The 24,701-nt window shown below is 48.5% G+C and overlaps 1 protein-coding gene across 3 annotated transcripts in view; it reads left to right on the forward strand.

Moving 5' to 3' along the window:
* Positions 1 to 24,701, forward strand: part of VPS8 (VPS8 subunit of CORVET complex) — a 2,529,257-nt gene that overhangs the window by 382,561 nt on the left and 2,121,995 nt on the right. For all 3 annotated transcript variants that reach the window (XM_069615741.1, XM_069615740.1, XM_069615739.1), the window contains exon 10: positions 17,798 to 17,951. In XM_069615741.1, the coding sequence (XP_069471842.1) occupies positions 17,798 to 17,951 (154 nt within the window). The remainder of the gene's footprint in view (positions 1 to 17,797; positions 17,952 to 24,701) is intronic.

The raw sequence follows: 24,701 nt of genomic DNA on the forward strand, positions 1-24,701 counted from the left end.
TAGGCCCAGGATCAGAAGCAGAAGACACGATGAGCGTTCTGCTGCAGAGAATGCAGAATAACGCTAAGCAAGATTCATCCATCGGGTGTGGTTTAAATAGCCTCCTGTAGTGCTTAGGTGTCTCCTTCCACAGCCACGCCTAAGAAAAGAGTTCCTGCTTTCCAGAAGAGTTCCAGTGTTCTGAACCTAGGGAGTGGCTCCTGCCCCACCCAACAGGAAAAGTAGTCCCAAACAGAAGAGGATCAGGGGTTCAACTGGCAGGTAAGTAAGCAGCATGGTCTGCTGCAGGTAAGTCCACCCAAGCATTATGAGCCCGGCGCTTCCAGCGCTGGGACTGAGCATCTTTATGAGCCTGGTGCCACTGGCGCCAGGACAGGGTCCAAAAGGTCCCAATTGGGACTGGCTGGCACTCGGAACCGGGGTTATGGGTCTGCTTCCAAGGGAGTCGGGCAAGTCCTGATCTTTTGGAAGCAGAGATCATGACACGTTGCTCTCTTCAGAGCTGACCCTTGCAATTGGTCCAGTGTCACTCCCATTTCACACAGACAAATGTCTAATGAATAGAGCATCACAGTTTCGATTTTCAATGTGAGGAATTCAATCAGTGGAGTTAGTGAAAATTTGCAATATTTGGAGTATATGATTTTTAACTGTGAAGTAAGTGGACGGATCTTCGTATTAAGTAATTCAGTCCATTTTTTGATGGAATTTTTTCCCCGCTAGATAATATCCTAAATAAATGGTGTCGATATTTAGGGGTATGATGGTTTTCATGATGTACCATTGAGCTTTCCCAGTTCTTTTCAGGACACCAAAATTCATTACAGCGGTTTTTGTTGGATTCGGGGATAAATTATGCTTAATGGCGAAGTCTTCAAATAAGCGTAACTTAGTTTGTAAACCCCCGGGAGTAGGATCGAAGAGAATGTCATCTGCAAAGGCAAGCCAATTTTAGTTTCAAGAGCCCCGTCCTTACAGAGAACAAACACTCCTCATCCCATCTTTTGTCCAAATCAGCTAGATATAAATTAAAGAACATGGCCGCCAGATTACGCCTACTTCCGTGGCGATTGGATTAGTAGTGCGGCCCTCTGATGTAAGTTTAATTTTGTAAGATGTGTTAGAGTATAGAGCTCTAAACCAGTAAATTAGCACTAACGGTGTATCCCATTTCTTTAGTTTGATCCATAATAAGTTCCTGATTACCGTATCAAAAGCGGAAGGCATATCAATGAGTGCAATGTGAACCGGATTTGCAAATTTTTGCTTAGCTCCAGCAATGGTAAAAGCCATTATCATTGCGTTCAAGGAGGTCCCCATCCCTTTCCTAAAGCGCCTTTGGCATTTGGAGTATAATTGGTGTGATTCAATACATTTTTCCAAATCATGGAGGAGAAGTCTTGCAAATAATTTTGCTTCCGTGTCAATGAAGGCGATCGGCCGATAATTATGGGGCAAAGAGGGATCCCCTTTTTTAAAGATCGGAATGATGTTGGCCGAGAGCCAAGATCTTGGGATACTTCCTGACTTGTGAATAGCCTGGAATTTGGATTGTAAAAGGATTGCCCATAGGTCTGGATCTGCTTTATACAAACAGGGGGGAAAACCATCCGGGCCAGCAGACTTGGAGTAGTTGAGTTTGGAAATGGCCCATTTTACATCATTTATGGACCAAGTTATTTGTTGGAGATCTTGGTATCTCGGCATAGTGATGTTCGTGTTTCTAAACTGATCTGGCATTCGAAATTTCTGAGAAATGTAGTAGTGCCATATGGGCTCCGATATGACATTGGTTTGTGAGAGGGAAACTAGCTTCTGATGGCTCTTTTTGGTTCGCCAAATAGTGGCTGTATCATGGTTGGTGATGGCCCTAATAAGATTGCAATTAATTTCATTGTATCTTTGGATTTTTATGTGTTTTAGATTTTGTTTATATGTCGCCATAATACGGCTCCGCTGTTGCTCGTATCTTTCACATAATGCATATTTGTTTTTGCTTAAGGCTCTCAGGGCTTTGTTTTTTTCTCGTTTGTAGTTTTTACAGAGTGGCTCAAACATATGCCGATGTGTAATAGGCATTCTCCTAATTTTACTAAAGTGTAGTAGAGCCATCTGAATTATTTCGGCGTAGATTGAATCTAAGCTGCTAATAGAGAATTTCCTTGAGATGGGGTAATTCGCGATCGCCAGTGTTATATATTCGACAAATTGTCTGCAAAGGGTACGGCTCCATCTCATGGACAAATTAGGGCGATCGATTTCACAAAGTGGGAGTGAATAATCAGGTGCACCAATGGAAACATTGATATTTAGTTTCCCCAAAATTTGAGCATGATCGCCATAGGGCATAGAAATAATCCTTAGCGGGACCGCTATTGATAGTAATTTATGGGTTATAAATAGAAAGTCAATTGTGGAGGATTTGTTATCTCTAGACCATGTAGTCCAGGTAGATGTCTGTTCGGGAATAAAAAGCTCAAGATCCCAGTCTCTCAAAAAGCACCTCCATTTAGTGCCTCTGCTCTTGGATAAAGTGCTACCAATAGAGCTTCCACGCTCGGTGGTCGTCCTGCAGTCACAGTTAAAATCACCTCCAAAGATAATTTCTGTGTTCATGTATTCATTGGTGATATATTCCAAGCAGTTCTCCACCTGGTCTAACATTGCATCAATAGATACGTTCACTGGGTTCCAATAGATAGAAATTACAATTATGTGTTGATGCTGCTTAAGGTTAGTCTGTAAGAGTAATGCACACAGGTTATTTGTTTGCCACACCATGTTGGAGGTAAACCCTAAAGCATTGTCCACAGCAATCAGAATGCCTCCAGAAGGACGGCCAACTGGGGATTGAATGGCCGGGATACAATGTGTGGTATAATTAGGCAATATAAATGCATTTGTTTTCATAGTTTCTTGGATCATTATGATAGATGGTCGCTGATGGTCATCTAGCCTCGTATGCCATTTCAAAAGGTTCTGATAACCACATAAATTCCAAGATAGAACCGTTAAAAACGTTGTGGATGACAGCTACGATCTAGGCAGAGAATCATTGGATTTGAGAATGGAATTCAGCATTGGGGCCAGCCACGGTAAGCCCTGGGCAATGCCCACTTTGCTTAGCAGTTCATTAATAGTTCCATTTTCATCTCCCTTGATTGTGGGTAGCAAGTTGGCATGTGGATCCAAGGTGGAAATCGATGGGCAATTATATTGCACAAATTTCGAAGCCTCTTGTTCATTTTCCAATGAGGTTAGAATCAAGCCTTCTTCTTTTATGTCTTCCCTATTAAACCATAAGTATTTCAGTACTGCTTCTGAGGATAGGCGACATACTGCACAATAATTATTTTCAGTAAATAATGAAACAGTTAGTATGTCCTCTGATTTAAACATCCTTAATTGTGGAATCCGACTAAATAATGCTAAAAGAAAAGAGCGATTAATACGGTTGCTCCCAAGCAGATCGCGCTTTCCTTCAAAACCTACCAAATGCTGTTTTTCTGTGATGGTTTGCGGAGTCTCCTTCGTCTGTTGGTCCCTCGTTTTAGCTTGAAATTCAAGCTGGTTGTCAGCAGAAGTAACAGATTTATAAACATTATTTGAGTTTAGATTAATTTCTTGATTTTCTAAGGAACTTTTGTTCGATCTTTCATCGAGTTCCTTTCTTAAGATATCTAAGATATCATGATGGGAGAGCAACAATGATGGTTGTGATTCCAAGGCTGCTCTGTGTTGGGAGGGGCCATGTAACCTAGTGCCATTGGCTTCCATCACTGATGGTACATTATGTTGCTCTAAAGTAGTTCTTAGTAGGAAGGGAGAATCTATTACAGGTCGCTTTGCGATCGCAGTTGTTTTACCTTGTCCATTAATAACTATCCCTGGTCCCACCAATATGGGGAGGTCGATTTTAGTGCTATTGGCGGGAAGACCATAGGTCGTGGATAATTCGTTAAGAGCCAAGGTTGGTGGAGTCTTGCCAATCACATTCTTGTTCTTCCAATGTGAGGGTAATGAATGATCACCTGACGAGATAGAGGCAGGGGAGCAATTGGCTTGGTCAATTATCAAGAAGTCTGGACCAATGTGATTACAAAGCTCCGCCGCTCCCTTACTCATAGAACAGGTTTCACTATAGGTTTTGATCATTGGGTTGGGGGGCACCCATTAGATGCGGTGTCCTCCTGACGCATTGTACGTGTTCTGCCACATATTGGGAAATAATTAACTAAGGTCGTTTTGGTACAAGACAATTTAGGAATATTTTCTACGGTAGAGAGGTTTACCCCTTCCGTTACATTCTTGGGTGGCACAGGGTTATTATTTTTTGTATTATTTTTCCGTTTCGATATTCGTGACGATTGAATAATCTCATTGGAGTCAGCCATAGATACTATCGTAACAGAATTCGTGGCACTGGACTCCTTCAAAGGAATTAATTTACTGGGAGATGTTTGAGTTGCTAATGTGTGTATGGCAGTGTCGGCTGTTTCGCATGAGGGATTGATGGATAAAAGTAAGGCCTCTTGGCTTTCTTTAGAAAGTTGTTGAACGTCGATGTGGTCTATATCTATGATTTCCTCTGAAGTTATGCAGGCAGGTTGAGCCACTATGTTGCTTTGCAAGTTCGAGTCTACAGCCACTGTGATCTTTGATCTTTAAGCATGCCTTTTGAGAGCTCTTTGATGTAGTTTTTTGGCTCTCCGAGACATGAAGCTAGTAGGCTTTCTCTCAGGAACTTGTTCAGGAACCTCGTTAGACATTTGATCTAATGCATTAAGAAGTTGAGTTGGGCTGTCTGCGCCATTTGGAGGCATGGATGATCTTAAAGTGAGTAGCGTCATGATCTCATTCAGTCTTCCTGTGACTTCTTTTAGCTCTACTTGAGTATTTTTGCAAGTGCATGATGCTGATATTGGCGAAGCTATCATAGCAGTTTGGCGGGGTGTGGAGGATGGTTCGAGACAGCACCGGGACTCTTGATTTTTCATAGTTAGGTTGCTCTCCTTTGAGACCATGGAAATTGGAACTGCATTGAGTTTTTTTTAGGGTTTCAGCAGCCATAATAAAACCCTCAATGCGGTCCATCTTTGATGACATGTGTATATGCATGGTTTTGATCTCCTTTAGGTCAAGGTGGGTCAGGTCATGACCTTTGTCGAGGAGGTCCAAAATCCGTATCATAACAGGAAAGGAGCCCGGAGAGTACTGACTTGGGCTCTCCTCTGGAGAAGGTGAGTGGTGAGCAATTTGAGTGGGGATCCCCCCAAGTTCTAATTGTGAAATGGTTTCCGGTGGGGAGCACTTGTTATTCATATCTTCCTCCATCTCAATACTCATATGCAAGTTATTTTTGGGATCGGTAGGTAAATGTGAGCGAAAGGACATACGTTTTTTTACTGAGTTGAATACAATTGGAGTCAGAGTGCCTATGGAGCGGCAAACCGCCTGGTCAAGTGCCTCCATCTTCTCCATTGTAGCATCAAATTGCCTTTTGTCTGATTCATAGGCCAGCGGAGAGTCGGAACAACTTCTAAAGTCATCAATGGCCTTTCGCACCTCGGGGCTAATAGAAGGGCCGGGGGGAGGAAAGCATTAAGGGATCCGTGCATAAGGTATGCTTAATAGCAAGTGGAGATCCCTGCGTGTGAATTTGTGCATTCTGAGGGACCAAGGGGGACAGAGTTAAGCTTGCCTTATCAGATATCATGTCCTGGGAATCTGAGGCTGCTGGTTCGAGATAAGCAGAATTCCCCGGACAAACCAACGAGTCGATTTTCCTAACCGAAAGCGGAAAAGGAGTAATTATATTGCCTTTTTGACTTCGAAGGCCATTCGCCATATTTACAGTGGCAGGAAGACAATAATGTTAGCCTTTCATATGTTAATAGAACGTGCGTGACAAAACCCAATTAGCCCCGAAGCGTTACAGACTTACTTTCTTTGTTGGTGTCGTTCGCCCTGGTTATGTTAATGACGCTTTGAGGATGTAAACAATCTTGGTGTCTCTTGTTTACTTAATATAGGAAGTGTAAGGCAGGGGGCCACCAGCTGCCAGCTAACAGCAAACAGCGCTACTTAGAGCGCGTACTTAGATGCGCGCATAAGTAGGCTTCTGGGTAAAGGGGCGGAGCCACCTAAATAAATGCAGATATAAACAGTATTACTAGCTTATATAGGAATATAAAACATATACATTCAATACTGTTAATGTCCTTTACAATTTTAGCAGAGTAATACCATGAAAGTCCAAAAGAGGGAACGTTGGGTGTCGTAGTTCTTGTTTGAGAAGCGTTTCCTCACAGCAAACAGCGCTACTTAGAGCGCGTACTTCGATGCTGTTCTATCTAGATCGTTGTCCATTATCAAGTTCATGTCCCCGCCCAAATTATAGGAACCCGATGTATCCCATAATTAGGGAAACAATAGTGTTGAAGAATTCGGGAGTATCAACATTTGGGCCATATGTGTTCATCATCAGGTACACCTCATTTGCTATTACACAACGTAGTATGACATACCTGCCCTCTGGGTCAATGTCGCTTTTCTTCAACATAAATTTAATAGATTTGTGAATTACTCTCCTGGACTTTGTGGAGAATGTCGTGTAAAACCTGGATGGTGCTAGGTACGATGCGAGGCGACCTAGAGCATCGGTCTCCTGCAGTAGGAGTATCTTCACCCCATGCCTCTGTGCGTAAGCGGTAATTCTACGGGCCTTAGTGAAGTTACCTATCCCTCGGACGTTCCATGCCATTATCCGGGTGGCCATGTCGATACTTCAAGGGACATCCAAGCTGTCATGTCTACGTGCATATAGAATTGCATCAATATTGGCAACATGTCGCTCATTCACCATATGCACCACCACACCACCTCCGCCATTTTTCCTGTAACATACCCCAACATTTCCCCCCCCCCCCCCCCACCCTCACTGCCCTTTCCCAACCAGCAGTGTGACTATTCCCCCATGAAAACTTTGTTCTAGTGAGCCACCCCCAACTTGGCCCACTCATGTCACAGGCCCAACAGAGGCTTGTGTACAACAGAACCGCAAGAATAACCATTGCAGCCGCAGTGGGGTGCGCCGCTGCTGTTGCCAACTTCTTAGGAGACATGGTAACAACCCCTCCCAACTTCATATTATGGCGGGTTCTCCATCCCACCCCGCATAGAGAGACCGATAGAGTAGACTAGTAAACCTCAAAGGTACAAACATTAGATGGAGTTCACTCTCCAGCAACACATTTCAGATGACTCACAATTCGGCGGATGAGAGATATGGGCACTTGTTTGATATAAACAGGCGAGTAACAAGATTGCGAGAATCTGCAATGAGGCGCTGCTGCACGGGCAGCAAAACCAGATCAAGCATGTGATGTACAACACCAGATGAGGCACAGTTATTTGAGGTGCTAACAGCTCATGGAATAGAGGATCATTGAGCTCGGAATTAGGGGCCCTCGGTAGAGAGAGGGCGGCCTCCATATTTAGTCATTCTCCATAAGTTCGACCACAGGCTCATGTAGGGGGATGTGCGCTTCTATGAATTTCACAGCCTCATCTGGAACTGTAAAAAAGTACAACTTATTCCTGAATGCGAATTTAAGGCGTGCTGGTAATAGTATTGCATAAGCAATGTATCTCTCTCCAAGCATTTTCTTGACTCCAGTGACCTGACGTTGCTCCTGCTGCACTCCTGTGGCGAAGTCTGGGAAGATCCTGATGACCTGCGAGTCTAGCCGACGTTCCCCTTTCTCCCGCGCCAGGCGGAGTATATGGTCTGTCTCTGTAGCTTGGAATATTTACAAAAATAAGCCTGGGGAAATCGCCGGGTTTAGGACGTGGGGCCAGTGCGCGGTGGGCTCGCTCAACAGCAAAGAAGGGAGACAGTCCTGGGTTGTCTAGCAGGTCTTTAAGAAGATTTTCAGTTGCCTGTTCCATTCGTCCCTTGAGTGCATTCTCCAGGACCCCAATTATACGAATTTTATTCCTGTGCGATCTGGACACCAAATCGTCACATTTAGCTTTGACAAACTTCATATCACGGACGAGGTCGGCCACTGTGTCCTGCGGCACATAGATACCGTCCTCGTGGGCGCTGATTCTGGTGTCCGCCTTGGTGATCCTAGTGCCCTGCTGATCCAGATTGGACTTGAGTGACGTCACGTTTGCGTTTGTCATTTAGCTTTTCATGAAAGGATGCAAAGTTTTTTGCCATGGATTCCATCATGCTGGTTAGGTCAGGAGCTGGGGCTTCGGCTGGCATGTCCCCTTCTTCCTGGCTGGATGTGGACTGCCACTGTTCAGGCCTGGGTGTTGCCTTGGCGAATTAGTCCATGGCCCGACCTTGTTTGCTCCACGGGATCTATTAGACATTGCACAGGTAGGCAAGTGATTTCTGCAAGGTAGCCGGTAGTATCCGTCCCCCACTGATCGACACGGGCGTGATGGTCGTATGTTCTCCTTGGCCCAGAGGTGACAGCTGGTTTAGCAGTAGCGATGGGGGCCCCAGCGAAGTGCTGGGTTGAATGGCCAATCCGGGGGTCACAAATTAACCACAGTACCGTCTGGATACAAGAGGATTATGGAAGGAGCTCCAAGGGCGTCTTCAACTTGTTACTCGAACTAATTATGAATTAAACCCACAGCAGTGTGGACTCTCGTCTTCATGCGGGCACCAGGTTCAGTGGGTGGTAAATCGAGAGCTGGAGACATGGTATAGAGCAGCAGGATATACGTTGTGCCCCCTGTTGCTTCGCCCCCCCCCCGCGCCCAGGGCCTCATGGCTGGTGTCATTATATCTCTAGCTGGAGGGACATCCCACTGGTATCTCAGCTATAGAAAGAGGACCATCCAGCTCGTGCAGATCTGCAGGACAGTTGTTGGCGGGACCAGGGTGTACTCCTTATGGCAACAATGGCTAAAAGTGAATGTGCAAGGTCTAGATCCAATTGGCCCAACCAGACTGCCGGTGACCCAGGGCTACACCCACAATATCGGGTTGAGTGCCGGTGGGGAGTGGGAAGGAGGAGCAGCGCCGGGTAGGCATCAACTAGTGGCTGGAACACAGCTGAAGTGATGATGAAGTAGCTTGGTGTAGTCTCCCCCAGCACACGATATACTAACAGCCCCGCAGCGCCCGGCCAGTGTCGCAAGCTGGAATGGTAGGATTTGGCGCAAACTCAAAAGGTACTTGAGCAGAGTGAATAGTCTCAGGTTTGGACAAGTGGTGATAGACAACGTTAGCTAGGGTGTCCCGGGAGGGGTTCTGCCCATCAGGACCTGGAACTCAGCTCTGGCGGTGAAATGGGGCAAGCAAGGGTATGGCGTGCATTGGGCTAGCGGCGCCTTCGAGGAGCGGGGCACAGCAGTGCTAATAATACGAGATCGTGAGTGCCCAGCAGTGGGCCTCCTGGGCCTGCCCCTGCCTGGCAATCAGGTGGTGGGACACCTGGGGCACCCCCCAGTTAGTGTACTTACTTGCTGTGTCCGCGGGCGCCCGTTTGGACGCCAGCCTGGTGTGATCTGTGATACTACTCTGGTATTAGTGTGGATTTTCGGTCACCTGGGGCTTCATTCCCATCAGCTGCAGCAGCGTGGCGTGCCAGACTGAGGCCACATGCAGCGCCCCTCCACTGTGGTTCAGATGAGCCAGGCGTACAGGTTGTTATGCGGACCAACAGGCTCCCAAGGGCGGACCGCACGGGCAGGCTGCCGGAAACGGCACCGTAGCACAATGCAGGCGTGTGAGTGTCCAAGGCTGCCTCCCCGCGGGGTCACCGAGGCTCTGTGCAGGGATTGCAAGTCCTCTGGTCAGCACCGGATCTTGGAAGGGTCCAGTCCATAGTGTCAGGATGTCCGTGGGGCGCAGCGCGCATCTGCAGTGCTTGGTATCATCAGTAATGCCGGGTGATGTTTGGCGAGTCGGGAGACGTGCCCCCTGCAGTCCGCTCAGGGAGCCCGGGCAGTCGGCGCAACCCAACCGCAGTGCGAAATCAAACGGTCCCAGCTCCCGGAGCACTCTCGGCCAGCTCGCCCCACGGGATCCGACACAGGCCGCCCACACAGCACGGTGGCAAAAAAGGCTCGAGTTCACAGTCTGGTCCGTGTGGTCATGGATGCGGGCACAGTGCCGGATATAGCTCGCTCTCGGGTCTCTGTCGCAGGAGGGCGCACCCGAGAAGGCACACCTCACAATCAGTAGTTCAGAGGCTGTCCCTCGCGGCACACTCAGCTCATACTTTACAATAAGATGTCCAATCTGCTCAAAATGTAGACCGAAAATGCTCCACACCCTTGTTGCCGTGTGGTCAGCCTCTCGGGGCAAAAAGATCAGGAAAACCAACATTTTGCCAGTATAACTCATAGTTTATAAGCTAAGCAGCCATCGTTGGGCTGCTGAACAGCGCCCCCCCCCCCACCCCCCAGTCTTGCAGCATCATCTATATGGCAGTCGCCCTCAAGTCACCCTTCTATCTCGCTGCGATACTCGGCATCTCCTCGCGGACACTGCACCACCAGAAGACAGGACACATACAGCTGCAAAAAGAAAAGGACTAGAAAACAAACCTTCTCTGCCTATACCCCAAGACTATGGAACCTCCTCCCTGTCCGCATCAGACGCTCCCCCACACTCCTTCAATATCAGAAAAGAACTCAAGACCCACCTGTTCAAGGAGTCTCTCCTCCTCAACACCTAGGCCATTACGTCGCCCTGTGCTCCACCTGCCTCGCTAGACACCGTCTGCCCCTCTCATCCCTGCCACCCTGTACAGCTGTGCCCCGTTGTATCCTAACCATGCTGTATATCAGTTCTATTGATATATTAATTGCGCACCTATGCATAAGTGTTTCAAGGCGAGTTGATCCTTCTGAAAAGCACTCTGTTATGCATCTGTACTGTTGTATACCTCTGTAAAGTTTCCGTTGCTTCTCCAAGCTAGGTCCACGCTCAATAAATACCATAATAATAATAATTATAATAATAATAGTAATGCAGGTTTCTTTGAAGGTTGCAGTGTCTGGATGTTAGGACGACACATGCCCTGGCGGTTCCCCATTGTATATTTTGTTTGGCCAGTCTTGATTGCGGTTACGCCTTGGTCTCGTTGGACAGGATTCAGATAGGCAGCGTAGAGATCGGTCAAAAGGCGTCTGCCATTGGGTGCGCCATGCCACGCCCCCTTAAAGGGGAATCATTTGGAGATTTGCCCCACTCTTAAGTAGCATCACATCTTCATGGAGATGGTCCTTCGGGACAACTCCCAAAAACATGTGCATGCTGGCTGTGCAAAATATGTACCAGTATTGTCCCTGAAACATGTTCATGTGTGGCGCAGTTGTTATTGAGAACACCTGCTGTATACCTCCCCCCAACAAACACACGCATATACATATAGGCATAAAAACACCTAAACATGTAGTGCAGCACAGAGGGTGAACGATCAGGTGTCTCCCATCAGTCCTTCCTCTCACTGCATCTGAATCAGGCCAGAAACAGGGGCTCCGAATTGTGACTCCACCTCAGGCCTGAGATAGGCATGGAATGAGGGTGCTGAAGATGCTGCTTTTGTGTCCAACATGCTACAATTTTCAGCGCCAGTTGAGAGAAAAATGAAGGTCATAACATCACTGTTGCTGGCCTACAGTTCTCCCTAACACCTTGCACAGTTTGTGAATGTTTTAGGATCTGGCCAATTGATGACCCCGGCCGTTGTATGCACGTAACATTGTGCATTATGGCAGGGACATCAGTCTTGCATTTGCACAGAGTCTACATATTTTTAGTTTCTTTGCAAATGTAAAAATGCAGCGCTTTTGCAAACTACAGAATTCTAGGGCAGAATTGGTACTATATCTGTATGAAGATTTCTTTGAACCAACATGGAGATTCTGCCCACTTCCACAATCCAGCCATTCACGCTCTACACATGCTCATAAATAGAGAACAAGGAAATAACTTCTGTTTTTCATACAACCCCCACAATAGCTCACAATGCAAACCGGCCCTCTTCATCTTCACACACGTCAAGGGCACTTCCCCCTTTTCCATTTATTTCCTCCGTCTACATTTTCATCCCATGCCAAACGATTCTCCTTATTTTAACCACCATGTGGTCCAGCATTTTCTCTTCCCTTTCCATCATTCTCTAGGCCTGGCTGCTAATTTCCAAAAACCTCTTCCTGCTTACCTTTCCAACACCTCCTTCCTGCCTTCTTTCCTCTCACCACGTGTTTTTTTGCTTCTGCATTCCTGAGCTTGCGTGATGCACCCACAAGCAATGTGAGCCAGAGCTCTCTTACTCTTATTGTCTCACCCCCTTCAACTGCCAACCTGACTCCAATGGCAAGAGACCATACCACCATTCCCCACATAACAACAGAGCTTGCCATTTTTATTTTACGCCTGTGTGAGGTCACATAAGAGATCTGCTGCATTCTGTCCTCTTTAATTTCCTTGTTCTCCGAGTATCTGGAACGTATGTAGATATGAGAATCGCTGGACTGAGGAAGGGGCAGAACCTCTACATTGGTACACTGAGAAGGTCACCCAGATAAAGTACCAATTCTAACCTAGATTTGTGTACGCATTTATGCGAGTTTGGCATTGTTAGGCAGAATCCTGTGCAGTGCCCTTAGGGACCACTACACACAATTAAGACTACAGGTGGCAATACCTGTTTTGCCTTTGGTACAAGCCTGTACTACTATGTTAAAGTGGTAGCAGTAGCGGAGAAGCCAGGCTTATCTCGAGAGTATATGCGCAGTAGCAGAGATTACACAAAGGGACCACAATTACTGTGACTCAAGCAAACACTGACTCAAGGTTTCAGGTAAAAAAATATAAATACATTTATTTTTAGACCATTTTTTATAAACACAACACTTCTATTAAATTCAAAACCACACGTAAAACATACTACAACTAACAAATTCACTTATTACAGTATAAATCAAGGTAAGTACCCTGTGTTTTGACAGACCGGTGTTATGAAACAAGACACGTTACCTTGAATACGATTGCAATCACTTTTTGACAGTTCGGTCTACTAAATAAACGCGTATCCGCGGCAAGAAATGCTACTGGGGCAAAAACACACTTAGCACCTGAGATACTCGGAGGGAGTTGGGGACAAAAATCATAGGCAATATATTAGGCAGACAGAATCGAAGAACACTCATAGACAGGAATTCCAGAGTCAAAGGGCCGGAGCCAAAGTCAAGTGACACCGGGTGCCTGTTGTCGAGGATCACACAGTCAGACAGTTCACGATTCAACGTAGCCAAGAGTACTTTGATATTGTCAATGTTCGGAAGCAAAAGTTATAAGAAGGAGGGAAAAGTAAGGACAAGCCTTAAAGAAGAGAAATAGGGATTCACCTAAATTCCTCAAGAAGGACACAGTACCTTTTTCAAAGAATGAAGCTGGTGCCACGGCAGTTGTTCCTGGTAGTTTCCTGCAGACCCACGATTCCTGGAGCTTCGGCACGAAGAAGGGCGATGAGGGGGTCTGCACCACACAGGGATGAGGCCGGCAGCAGCGACAATGAATAAAAGGTGTGCGCTCCTTTAAAAACTGGAGAGGCTCTTCAGGTGGCTATCCGGACCACTACAGCAATGTGCAGCGATTTCGACCACAAAGGGATTCCTCTGACTGAAGAAGATGAACTGGTTATCCCCATCAGGCTCAATGGAAGAAGACTCCGAACTGGATCTTCTCTTAGTCGTTGAAGGGTAGATAGCTCAGGACTGCAGCAGGGCTTTACCGGTACGGGATAGTTGCAGCAGTCGACCTCTCCTCCGCTTCTCTTCGGTTCCTTGTAGTTCCAGTGGCGACTCTGACTTCCAGCCCAAGAGACCTGCCTTTTATGCGAAAATCCCCCATTCACACGGCCTGGCTGTCAATCACACAGCAGGGAGGTTGTCCAGCCCGGACAACCACCTCGGCCAATCATGAACAAGTGCTACTTGGGTTTCTTAGGATACCCTGTGCGGGGGGTGACTACACCCCTCTCTCACATTCATCCCACCTAGACACCCAGGTGCCTAGAGGAGGGCTTCTTGGCCGAAGCCCGCCAAAAGACAGTGAACAAAGAAGGCAACCCTGGTTTGCTGCGCAAAGTAAAACACAGGAAGGAGTTTAACAAAAAGAAATGGCGAATAAACCGCACCGGAGACAAAAGAAAAAGTATTTGGTCAAGCGTGTTTAAGTTCGAGGCTAATACAATAGCGACAATACTACCACGTTTATATAAAATAACTGCGGTAGGAAAGTTTAGGGTAGATACCACTGCCACCAGCCAATTCTAAATGTTAAAAGAGCGAAACAATGCTCTAGGAGGTACAGATAAAAAAGGCTAAGAGTTAACCCTTCCAGTACTCCATGTAAAATGGGGTGTACTGGATCTGTGGTTAATTTGACTAAGTAAAGTTAATGGCAACTTTACTCTTTTCTGGGGGACAGTAGTCATCCTCAGAAATGGAGTCGGTGGGAAGTCTGAACGACATCCCTGTGTCACTGCACTGAAGGTGCTGTGTAACACACAAAAGAAGGGGGCCACTGAAGTGGTGTACTCCAGAGCCCACAATCATAAAGACAGGTAAACGACACATAGCAAAACATGGGTAAGAGTGGGGGGAAAGCTCACACCCTTACCAAGTGGACGGAAATAACTCCAGAGATCCAGCAAAGCTGCTGAGGAACTCACTAGGTAAAGGAAAATAGCCATGAAATGAGAATTCTCCCTAACAGGCATTGTACATTTTGTTTTTCCATATCTTCCATGAAACAATCAAGTGCTGTATTTAAATTATGAAAGCCCCATAATAGGCCCAGAAATAAAGAGAAACAATAAAGCAGATAGCTTGCCATTAAAGGAAACTGAACAAGACACATTCTACTTTAAAGTGCAAGGCTGCATCAGTCTCCTAAAAGGGCCCCTACTGGCAGTTTTTCCAACCTGCACAAGTCAGTCTTGGAACAACAGCTCTGCATTTTCAAGCTTTAATTTGCTATGTCATCTGCTTCTTGACCATTTGTATTCATCAGGCCTAGACAAATCTCTTTTGTTCAGGTAATATGTAGTTGTCCTGCTTTCTGCTGCACAGATTCACTGAGAGGAAAACGTCTGCTCTTTTTGACAAGTGCAATTTCACGAGGCGGTAAAAAGTCCAAAAAGATTACAATGATGTTTGTATTGGTTGTGGTCCCAGTGGCGCCACACTGGTGAAATGCAAAATATGCCTTATGATGTCATATGTCTTGGGGGCAGTGGGGAATAATGGTGAGGAAACTGATGGCTTCCGGCCAGTTCATATCTCACATCTTCAATGTCACAATCTTCAAAATGGCCTAGAGTAGAGATTCCAGGTCTTTCAGGTCTCAGGTGACTGTTACAGACACCCCGAGAGCAAGACCTCCGTGATCCGGTGTAAACCGTATTCACAACAACCATCAGTCGGCTTTGAGGGCCTTGCAGACAAGCTGCCTGATATTGAGGGCTTACTCCTAGCCCTAACTACAGTCTGAGGAAATACCCATGTCATTGGGTTGGAATTACCCATGTCATTCCCAAACCTCCTTGCTTCGAGTATACGCCCTCTGCGGCTAACCAGTCCCTGACTGATAAACACCTGGAGTTTCCCCTCCAGAGGTTTGGGATAAACTGTGATCGTCTTCCCCCTCAGCTCTTCCGGGATCTCTGGGTCTGGCTCTGGCAGTCCATTGTCACCTGACTACCTCCCTTTTCTATGACCTTGCCCCTGGGACACACCCCTTCTGATTATCCATGATGTAACCTTTCTGACCCTCATTAGTTTGCCCCGGACCGACCGACCTCCACTGGAACCTCTCTGCTCTCTCTGAATGGAATGAGTACCTCTACCTCCCCCACCTGCTTGGGTACTGCAACTTTAGCTTCCACTGTATCTTTCCCCCCATCTTCCTCCCCAGATAGTAGTGGGTCTGTCTTCCTCTAATCTCCTTGCCTGCTTCACACCAGACAGCACTTATCCTCCAACCTCTTCAGCATCTCTCACTCTCTAGATGGTAACAACTCCTCCATTCTTTTCAGTACCGTCCCCCAACTACTATGGTACCAATTCTGCTTCCAGCATCCTTGATTCTAACCCTCCATCTCTGACTTTCTCCTCCAATCCCCAACATTCTCCTTTAGGTGGTTCTCACTAACCTTTCTGCCTCCTTCATAGTCTCCCTGAAACCTCCTACTCTTTCCTCCATCATCCAGCTGTCTCTACCAGTGTTCCTGTCAAAAGACTCATAGCGTGTATCCTACAAGGACCTACCTCTCAAACACCCCACAATACCAGATTCAGCTGTTTGGCTTTTATAGTCTTATAGCACTTAGAGACATTGGATTTTACCTATGTGGTGTGAGCTGTGCTGTCCTGTGATTGGGCCATGTGCTCTAGCCCTATGAAGTGGAAGGGGGTTGACCAGAGGTTACAGTAAGGTCTGCCGTCATCCTGGATTTCAAACTTGTCCCGGATATGTGTGAGGTCTCTTTCTCTCATCTTTGAACCTCTGATTTCATTTTGTGCTTCAGCCTGGGTCCTTTGGCTTTGCCAGCATGTGCATTTAAAGTGCGAAAACCCTCTGGTAAGTCTGTGAATCTGTTTGGTGTAATTCTAACTCCTTCTTTTGTAGCCCTTTTAGCATTAACTGAAGCAGGGAAATAGTGTTTGGTTTCTTTCCCATGTGTCCAACACAAGTCACTTTCAGAGTGTTTGCACTCAACCTTGTATCTGCTGGGATTCCATGGTCGGCACCAGTTTGACTCATGTTGACTCATGTTTCCTTCAGCATTAGTGCCAAAGGAAGAAATGTGTTTCTCCGCTTGTCAATGGTTTCTTATAGTTGTAACTTTGTGTCTTTAAAAAGGAAGGTTTTATTTACTACACTGGGTGTTTGGGTCTGGCTAAGGAGCTGAAATGACTCTCTGGAAATGTCAACCTGAAAAGTGGTATCTTTAAAGGTCTTTGACTTCTCCCCTTCCCCTTGGTGGCAATGGATGTATGTGGGGGTGTGACTTCCCCTGTCTTGTGTCAGGACTCATTTGGGGGTAGGATGGGGATCTCCTGTCTAAATCCTCCAGGTCCAAAATCCAGTAGCTCTGGGCTGCCCACAGCCTCCTTCACCACCAGGAGATGGTCCCCAATATTAGACAGGGGCCTTTGTCACATCATAGAGAAAAGAAACTGAAGCCTGACTTTCAGAAGATGCATTGTGGGAGGATGCTGCTGCCTGCCACCTTTTATGTTTTTACACAGCAGCCTATCTGCCTTATTGTATGCCTTTTATTTCTGAGCCTAATTTGTTGGCTTTCGTATTTTAAATACATCACTTAACTGTCTTTTGACAGACACAATCAACACTGTAAACCACACACGTTTTGTGTGTTTGTATGTACATATGCATGTGAATGTTAGTGTTTTTCTGAGAGCTTCCAGATCCTGTACCTAAGTGGGATGTTCACATATATGCATTTAGCTCGCAATAACTTTTTTTAAATCTTCATTATATTCATAAATCATGAATATCACTAAAGAAAGCTCTGTAACAAAGTGATTGTAAAGTATTTCAAATGAGACTTTTTTCTGTTGCTGGGGATGGTAGATATTCTAAATGGTCTAATGGATGCAGTTAAAGGAATTATTATGAATGTTTGCTCACATTGTAATTCATGTACATCTATAGGCTTTCCTTTTGTTTGGGATTGGTAAAGCTTTATTATAACCAACTTATATTGCACATATGAACGCTTTGCAGGAGAGTGATGGGGGTGAGAACATGCGAATCTCGATGCCTCTTCAGTGGCTCAAAGGGAGAAGTTTGCTGCATTGAGCCTTTACATGCAAAGACTGATTTAAGAGAACATCCCATCACACAGTATTCCCTATTAGCGATGGCTTCGCTAACTAAGGTAATTAGTTTAATGCAGACAATGAGCATATTATTTAATAACTACTAGTGTTTTACTTATTTGATGTTGGATTGAACTACTAATTGTCCTCTAAACAATGTATAATATCCTGGGTTTTCCACCAGTATCTCAATTTTCTGAATTCATATTCCAAGATTTTCTCAGAGGATGCATTCCAATACAACTCACAATGCACACCAGATATAGTAAAAGTCGTTTTTTGCCTAGCTATAAAAACATCAAACATGTGGGTTTCACTCAATAGTCTCTAATACACTTGTAGTGTAGACAGGTGTTCATTCCTGCAAAGGGCATCCCCTCTCCTTGGTTCATGCATTTCAACAGTACCAAAGTAAAGTAGCAAATACCTAGCTAATCTCTGGTCACTATTGTTGTCCCAGTCAGCTACTTAACCTTCTGACCAGTATGTTAGTATGATCTCCTAAACATGTCTGGGGACTTGGAAAATGTATGCACAGCAAGCAAAGCCTCTGTAGACCAAAGAAACATTGGCATAAATCTCACTATGAGGGCAACCTTCCTCATAACCAAGATGCCTATAGTTCAGGGGCATTTCAATGCTGTAAAAGCCCTATTTCTCCAGTATGGGGTCTGGCATGGATTCACATGCTCATGAATATTCCCCGTCGTCGGGCTGGGAATCCTCGGTAAAGAAAAAATCATTATCAGTTTCTTTTCTGATATGTCTTTCTTAGTACTAACCAATCACTGGTCTCTGGGTCATACTGCCCCCATCCAATGACTGCCCTCTCCCTAAGCCCCGCCCCTGGCAGCCATCCTCAGATTTTTACCGCACATTCAAGTGTTGGGAGTCCTCGTGCTATATAGCTCCAGCTTTTACTGCGTTTTGCGCTTTTTCAAAGAAATTTCTCATTTTTCGGTTTAATCGAGCCTCAAGCTCCACCGTTTCTACTTTCGATCAAGGGGGACCCGTTTCGGATTTATCTACGCCCCTCAAGGGGATGTTTTCGTCGAGTTACGCTTCTTGGAGGATTCCAGAAGTTTCTGAGGCCTACCTCGCGGACGAGAAGAACATGGCCCAGGAGAAGGGAAGCTCGACTCCCGGCAAACTATTCAGGATCTGCCCTGGATGCAACCTACAAAATGTGTTCAAGGAGGACGAGCATTCGAAATGCCTTTACTGCTTCCACGAGGACAAAATGCACGTGGAGAAGGACTGTGCGTTTTGCATGAACCTGTCGGATCGGACTATGAGGGATCGTCTGACCCGTCTCTCCAACTGGCTGGAAGGCAAGAGCCCAACAGGTGAGAAGAAGTCGTCCCAGCGGTCTTCTAAATCCTGTGAGGGCGCCCCTGCGACGGGGGCCCAACAGAAGGCAAAGCATCGCGAGTCCGCGGGCACCGGGAGCGCCGAACGGTCGGGCTCCTCGGCTGCCAGGCAGGGCGCACCATCACTGATGCCATCAACCATGAGCCAACGCTCTGGCTCGGGGAAGAGAAAATCAGAGAACTCGGCTAAGCTTCTGGAGAGGCCCCGGTCGATCTCGAAGTGTCAGGCCGAAGGGGAGTGAGGCGGTGACCCTCCCCCTAAGGTGAAGGCCTCAAGTGTGCCCAAGGTGGTGAAGGCCTCGATTCATCTGGTAAAGGCCTCTATCAAGGGAGTTTCTGCGGCCCTGGCGAAGCCTGTGGAGGCTACCCCAGTGGAGGCGACCTCAGGGCCCAGAGTTTCCCTGCCTCCACAGAGGGAATCCTCTTTTAAGCCCATCGAGAAGACCCCCGTGAAAACCCCGGGGAAAAAGAGGTGGGTGGCGGTGGCCATCACAGACACGGACACAACCTCCGAGGAGGAGCTGACCGAGAATTTGGAAGAGGCCCGGTCCCACGGGAGGAATCCTGACGAGGGGGATGACTAGAGCGAGGTTGGCGACGACGAGGTTCCCTTGGAGGAGGAACAACCGCCATTCCCGGCACGCCTGTCGCAACCCGAGCCGCAAGACAACTCGGCAGCCATTTTGACGGCAATCCAAGCCTTATGCACGGAGATGAGGACGAGACTGCCCCTACCCCCGACGGATGACCCAGCTGAACCGGGTCCGTTGGGAAGCCCTCCAAACAAGAGGAGGAGAATTCATCTGGCTCCCCCTCAGCCTTCACAGCCTTCTCAGCCTTTGTCGTCATCCCCAGTCCCGAGAGATGACACGGCAACAGACACGGCCACGACGGGGACGGATGACGACGGCGGCAACGACGGGACTGACCTCCCGTCTCCGATTCCTCGGGCGTCTCCTCCCGACGAAATTGGCTCCTTCCACGCCATGATTGCCAGGGCATCCGAGCTTTTTCAACTCTGCTCCGAAGAAAAGAAGGAAGGCTTCCTCTCCCAACGGCGCAAGGCCAAGAGGAAGACGGTCCTCGCGGTGCCGTTGCTGGATGATATCTGGGACGAGGGTCTTGCACTCCTGAAGAACCCGTCCACGACGCCTGCCAAAAGGGACCGGTACAAGAAGAAGTACCGCGTTCCCGACGGCGCCCCTTTGTGCCTTAGGGCACAACCGACCCCGGATTCGGTCGTCTTGGCAGCTGCCAAGAAGAAAGCGGGGGGGGGGGGGGCTTCGGCTTCAACTTCCCCACCGGACGGCGAGGGAAAGAAACTAGATGCCATGGGACGAGTCATCTCATCGGCGGCGACGACGATTAAGGCGGCCAACGCCCTAGCGATTGTGGCCCGCTGTGACAGGGAGTTGTGGTACAAGATCTCCCCCGTGCTGGACTTCCTCCCGGGCGACAAGAGGGCAGAGGCCCTGGCGATCCTACAGGAGGGTGAGGTGGCGTCGGACCACACCATAACGGTGGCCACTGACATTGCCGACACCGGTTTCTGCCAGTTGGGCAACAGCGTTTGCCTTCGACGGCGGGGGTGGCTCAAGGCGACGGATTTCCGCCAAGACGTGCAAGCCAAGGTTTGTCCATGCCCTTCGATGGGAAGAATCTGTTCGGAAAGACAGTGGATGAGTCACTGCAGGCCATTAAGACCAACACGGAGACGGCTCGGGCCTTGGCAGTTCTGCAGCAACGGCGGCCGCCCTTTCGGAACACCAGAGGCAAGCAAGGGGCCTCCAAAGGATTCGGCGGCGGCTCCTCGACCTACCGTCAGGCAGCCCGCTCTTCGTCTCAAGAAGTCTACAGGGGACGGGGCAAGTCAGGTGGATCTCGCTGTCATCGCCAAGGAGGCCAAGGCAGCAAGGCCGCGTCCAAGCAGACTGAACCGGCCGTTGCGTCGAGCCCCTACCGAAGCACCCCGGTGGGAGGCCGTCTGTCGAAGTCTGTCAACGTGTGGGAGTCCATCTCCACCGACCGTTGGGTGCTGGATGCCCTGGCCCACGGGCACACTCTGGAATTTCTAAAGAAATGCCCCCGAATTCCCCCATGGCCAGGAAGGAAAACCATGTGCCTCAACTGCTGTTAGAGATAAGGGCGATGCTCAAGAAAGGAGCCATCGAGCTTGTCCCAAAGAGGCTCCGGGGCGCCGGAGTATACTCAAGATACTTCCTCGTCAGAAAGAAGACAGGAGGTAGGCGTCCCATCCTGGACTTGCGTCGGCTAAACAAATACATCAAGGCACAGAAGTTCCGGATGGTCACCCTCCAGCACGTGCTGGGCCAGCTGGAGGAAGGCGACTTCCTATCGTACTTGGATTTGGAGGATGCGTTCTTTCACATCCCCATCCTAAAAGGACACCGAAGGTTTCTCAGGTTCGTAGTCCAAGGGCGGCACTACCAATTCAAGGTCCTCTCGTTCCGTTTGAAGTCAGCACCCAAGGTGTTCACCAATTGCCTAGCGCCAGTGGCGGCACGGCTGCGCCTGCAGGGGATCCACGTCTACCCCTACCTGGACGACTGGCTCATACGAGCAGGGACAAGGGAACTCGCCGTCAAACATACAGCAAAGACCATCCAGCTGCTCACGGACCTGGGATTCTCCATCAACTTCCCCAAATCCCACCTGGTTCCGCCACAGGTTGCGCTGTTTCTGGGAGCCAAGCTTGATACAGTAGCGCAGTTGGCCGCGCTGTCGGAGGAAAAAACGCAGGCCATCCTGGGCAAGGTACAGCGTCTACTGGCCACGGACGTGGCCAGGGTGAGGTCCATCAAGTCCCTTCTCGGGATGATGTCCTCGTGCATCTTTCTGGTGCGCCTGTGCAGGCTTTGGATGCGTCCTTTGCAGGAGTTCCTCGACGCCCGTTGGATGCAAGCGGCGGGCAGCTCCGAGGACAAGATCTCGCTCAACGAAGTATTCCACCAAGCAATTCGATGGTGGGGCACCTGCGTGCATCTCACAGCGGGCACGGACTTTCATACCCCAGCGTACCAGGTGACGGTGACGATGGATGCGTCCCTGGAGGGGTGGGGAGCGCACACCGGAGATCTTCACGCGAGAGACCTGTGGCTCCCGAAGGAGAGGCCGCTCCACATCAACCTACTGGAGCTCCGAGCAGTGTTCTGGGCCCTCAAGTCATTCCTCCCGTCCCTCAAGGGCAAGGTGGTGAGGATCTTCACCGACAACACCACCACGATGTTCTTCATCCGGAAGCAGGGAGGAAGCAAATCCCCAGCCCTGTCCAAGGAAGCCCAGGATCTGTGGCACTGGGCCGTTGCCCAGGGGATGTTTCTGGTACCTTTTCATCTAGCAGGGATAAAAAACACCATCGCCGACTCACTCAACAGGGAGCTGCGCTCGTGCCACGAGTGGGAACTACGCCAGGAACAAGTGGATCAACTCTTCTGGCGATGGGGCAAACCCCAAATCGACCTGTTTGCGACAGCGACAAACTCCAAGTGCCGGAGGTTCGCCAGCAGGTTCCCCCAGCCGAGGAGCATGGACGATGCTTTCTCGTTCCCCTGGGACGGCCTGTTCCTGTATGCGTTCCCGCCGTTACTGTTGCTGCTCAGGCTCATCAACCAACTCAAGAGGTCCCGGTGCAGGATGATCCTTGTCGCACCGAGGTGGCCGAGACAGATATGGTTCCCGTACCTTCTTTACTTGTCAGCGTCCCCACCAGTCAAACTGTTGACAGACGCGGATCTTCTCTCCAGGGAAGGAGGCACCATACTTCATCATGACCCGGAGTCGCTGAACTTGCAGGTCTGGCTCCTGCAGCACTAGAGTTTGGAGGGTACGATATCCCGGCTGACTGCAGAGAGGTTCTTGCAAAGGCCAGGGCATCCTAAACTCTCAAGTGCTACGGACACAAGTGGAAGAGGTTCTCTGTCTGGTGACGTGCACATAAGATTAACCCTCTATGGATTACAGCCCCTCAAGTGCTACCATACTTACTGTCGCTGCCCAAAGCTGGACTAGCTCACGCTTCCATCAAGATACATCTGGCAGCTATTTCCTGATGCACCAGAACTGCAGGATGGTCGTCCCTGTGGTCGGATCGCCTGGTGAAGGAGTTTATGAAAGGACTGCTCCGATCGTTCCCACCAGTGAAGGCTCCAGCCCCGGCGTGGGAGCTCAACATGGTGCTGACCAGGCTCACGGGCCCGCCAATCGAGCCCTTGCATTCGGCTCCGTTGAAGTTCCTGTCGTGGAAGGCAGCGTTCCTTGTGGCCTGAGGTGATCCTCTGCACGACGCGTGGGAGAGATTCAAAGCCTTTCCTGCAAGCCTCAATACTTGACTTTCCACGAGATGAGGGTGGTGCTGATGACGCACCCCTCCTTCATGCCCAAGGTGCCTTCGGACTTCCATCTCAACGAGCCCTTGTTGTTACCAGTCTTTTTCCCATCGCCTTCGTCGCTGGCCGAGATGACTTTGCACTCGCTGGATGTAGCTAGAGCGCTGAAGTTCTAAGTGGACCGCACGAAGAGTTTTCGGAAGACATCACAGCTGTTTGTGAACTTTGGACCTGTGAACCAAGGGAAGGCTCTCTCGAAGGCTTTCATTTCCAGATGGCTCTCCGGCTGCATCATGCACTGTCATCGGTTGGCCAACCGACCGTTGCCCGCCGTCCGAGAGCCCAATCGACCTGAACAATCGCTGCTACCACGGCGTTTTTGTCTGTTGTGCCCCTGATGGACATTTGCAGGGCTGCTACATGGAGGTCGACTTACACCTTCACAAGATTCTACTGCGACGACCGGGATTCCAGGGAGGAGTCCAGAGTCGGCCAGGCAGTGCTGAGCAACCTGTTCGCTTAAAGTGAGCCTGGTGAGGAGGTAAGAGATGCTTAATGTTGAGTTTTATGTAATGCTTTTTTTTTTAAATATATTTTTATTTATGTAAACCAAACAACTATACAACAACACATTAATAAAACACATCAAACAACAGACAACACTGCAATCCCCAACCCTCCCCCCTATGAGCCTGTGTGGTTTCCACCATCGGTATCCGCTCCGTGCGGTGGGGCATCACCGCCCTCAGATTCAGCCGAAGCTGACCCTGTTCCAAACAGCTCGGCTATCAACAACTTCCATGCCGTGAGGGAGCCCGTTTCTTCTTCCTCCTCCCCTGCCATACTGGCATCCCGCCACACCGCTGTCTCGGCATCAGCCCATTTGTGAAGATCTCTCCACCAGACCTCCACTCGTGGCTTATGACATTTCTTCCACCCCATGGCGATCCTACGTTTAACAAGCACATAAGCCAGATCTTGAGTTTTATGTAATGCTTAATGTTGAGCCTTGCCACCTCCCGTGGTTGTGCATGTGTGTACTGCTATGTAGTCTTATATTCATGAGCATGTGAATCCATGCCAGACCCCATGC

The sequence above is a fragment of the Ambystoma mexicanum genome, chromosome 9, assembly GCF_040938575.1.
Source record: "Ambystoma mexicanum isolate Mex_15411 chromosome 9, UKY_AmexF1_1, whole genome shotgun sequence".
Taxonomy (NCBI): domain Eukaryota; kingdom Metazoa; phylum Chordata; class Amphibia; order Caudata; family Ambystomatidae; genus Ambystoma; species Ambystoma mexicanum.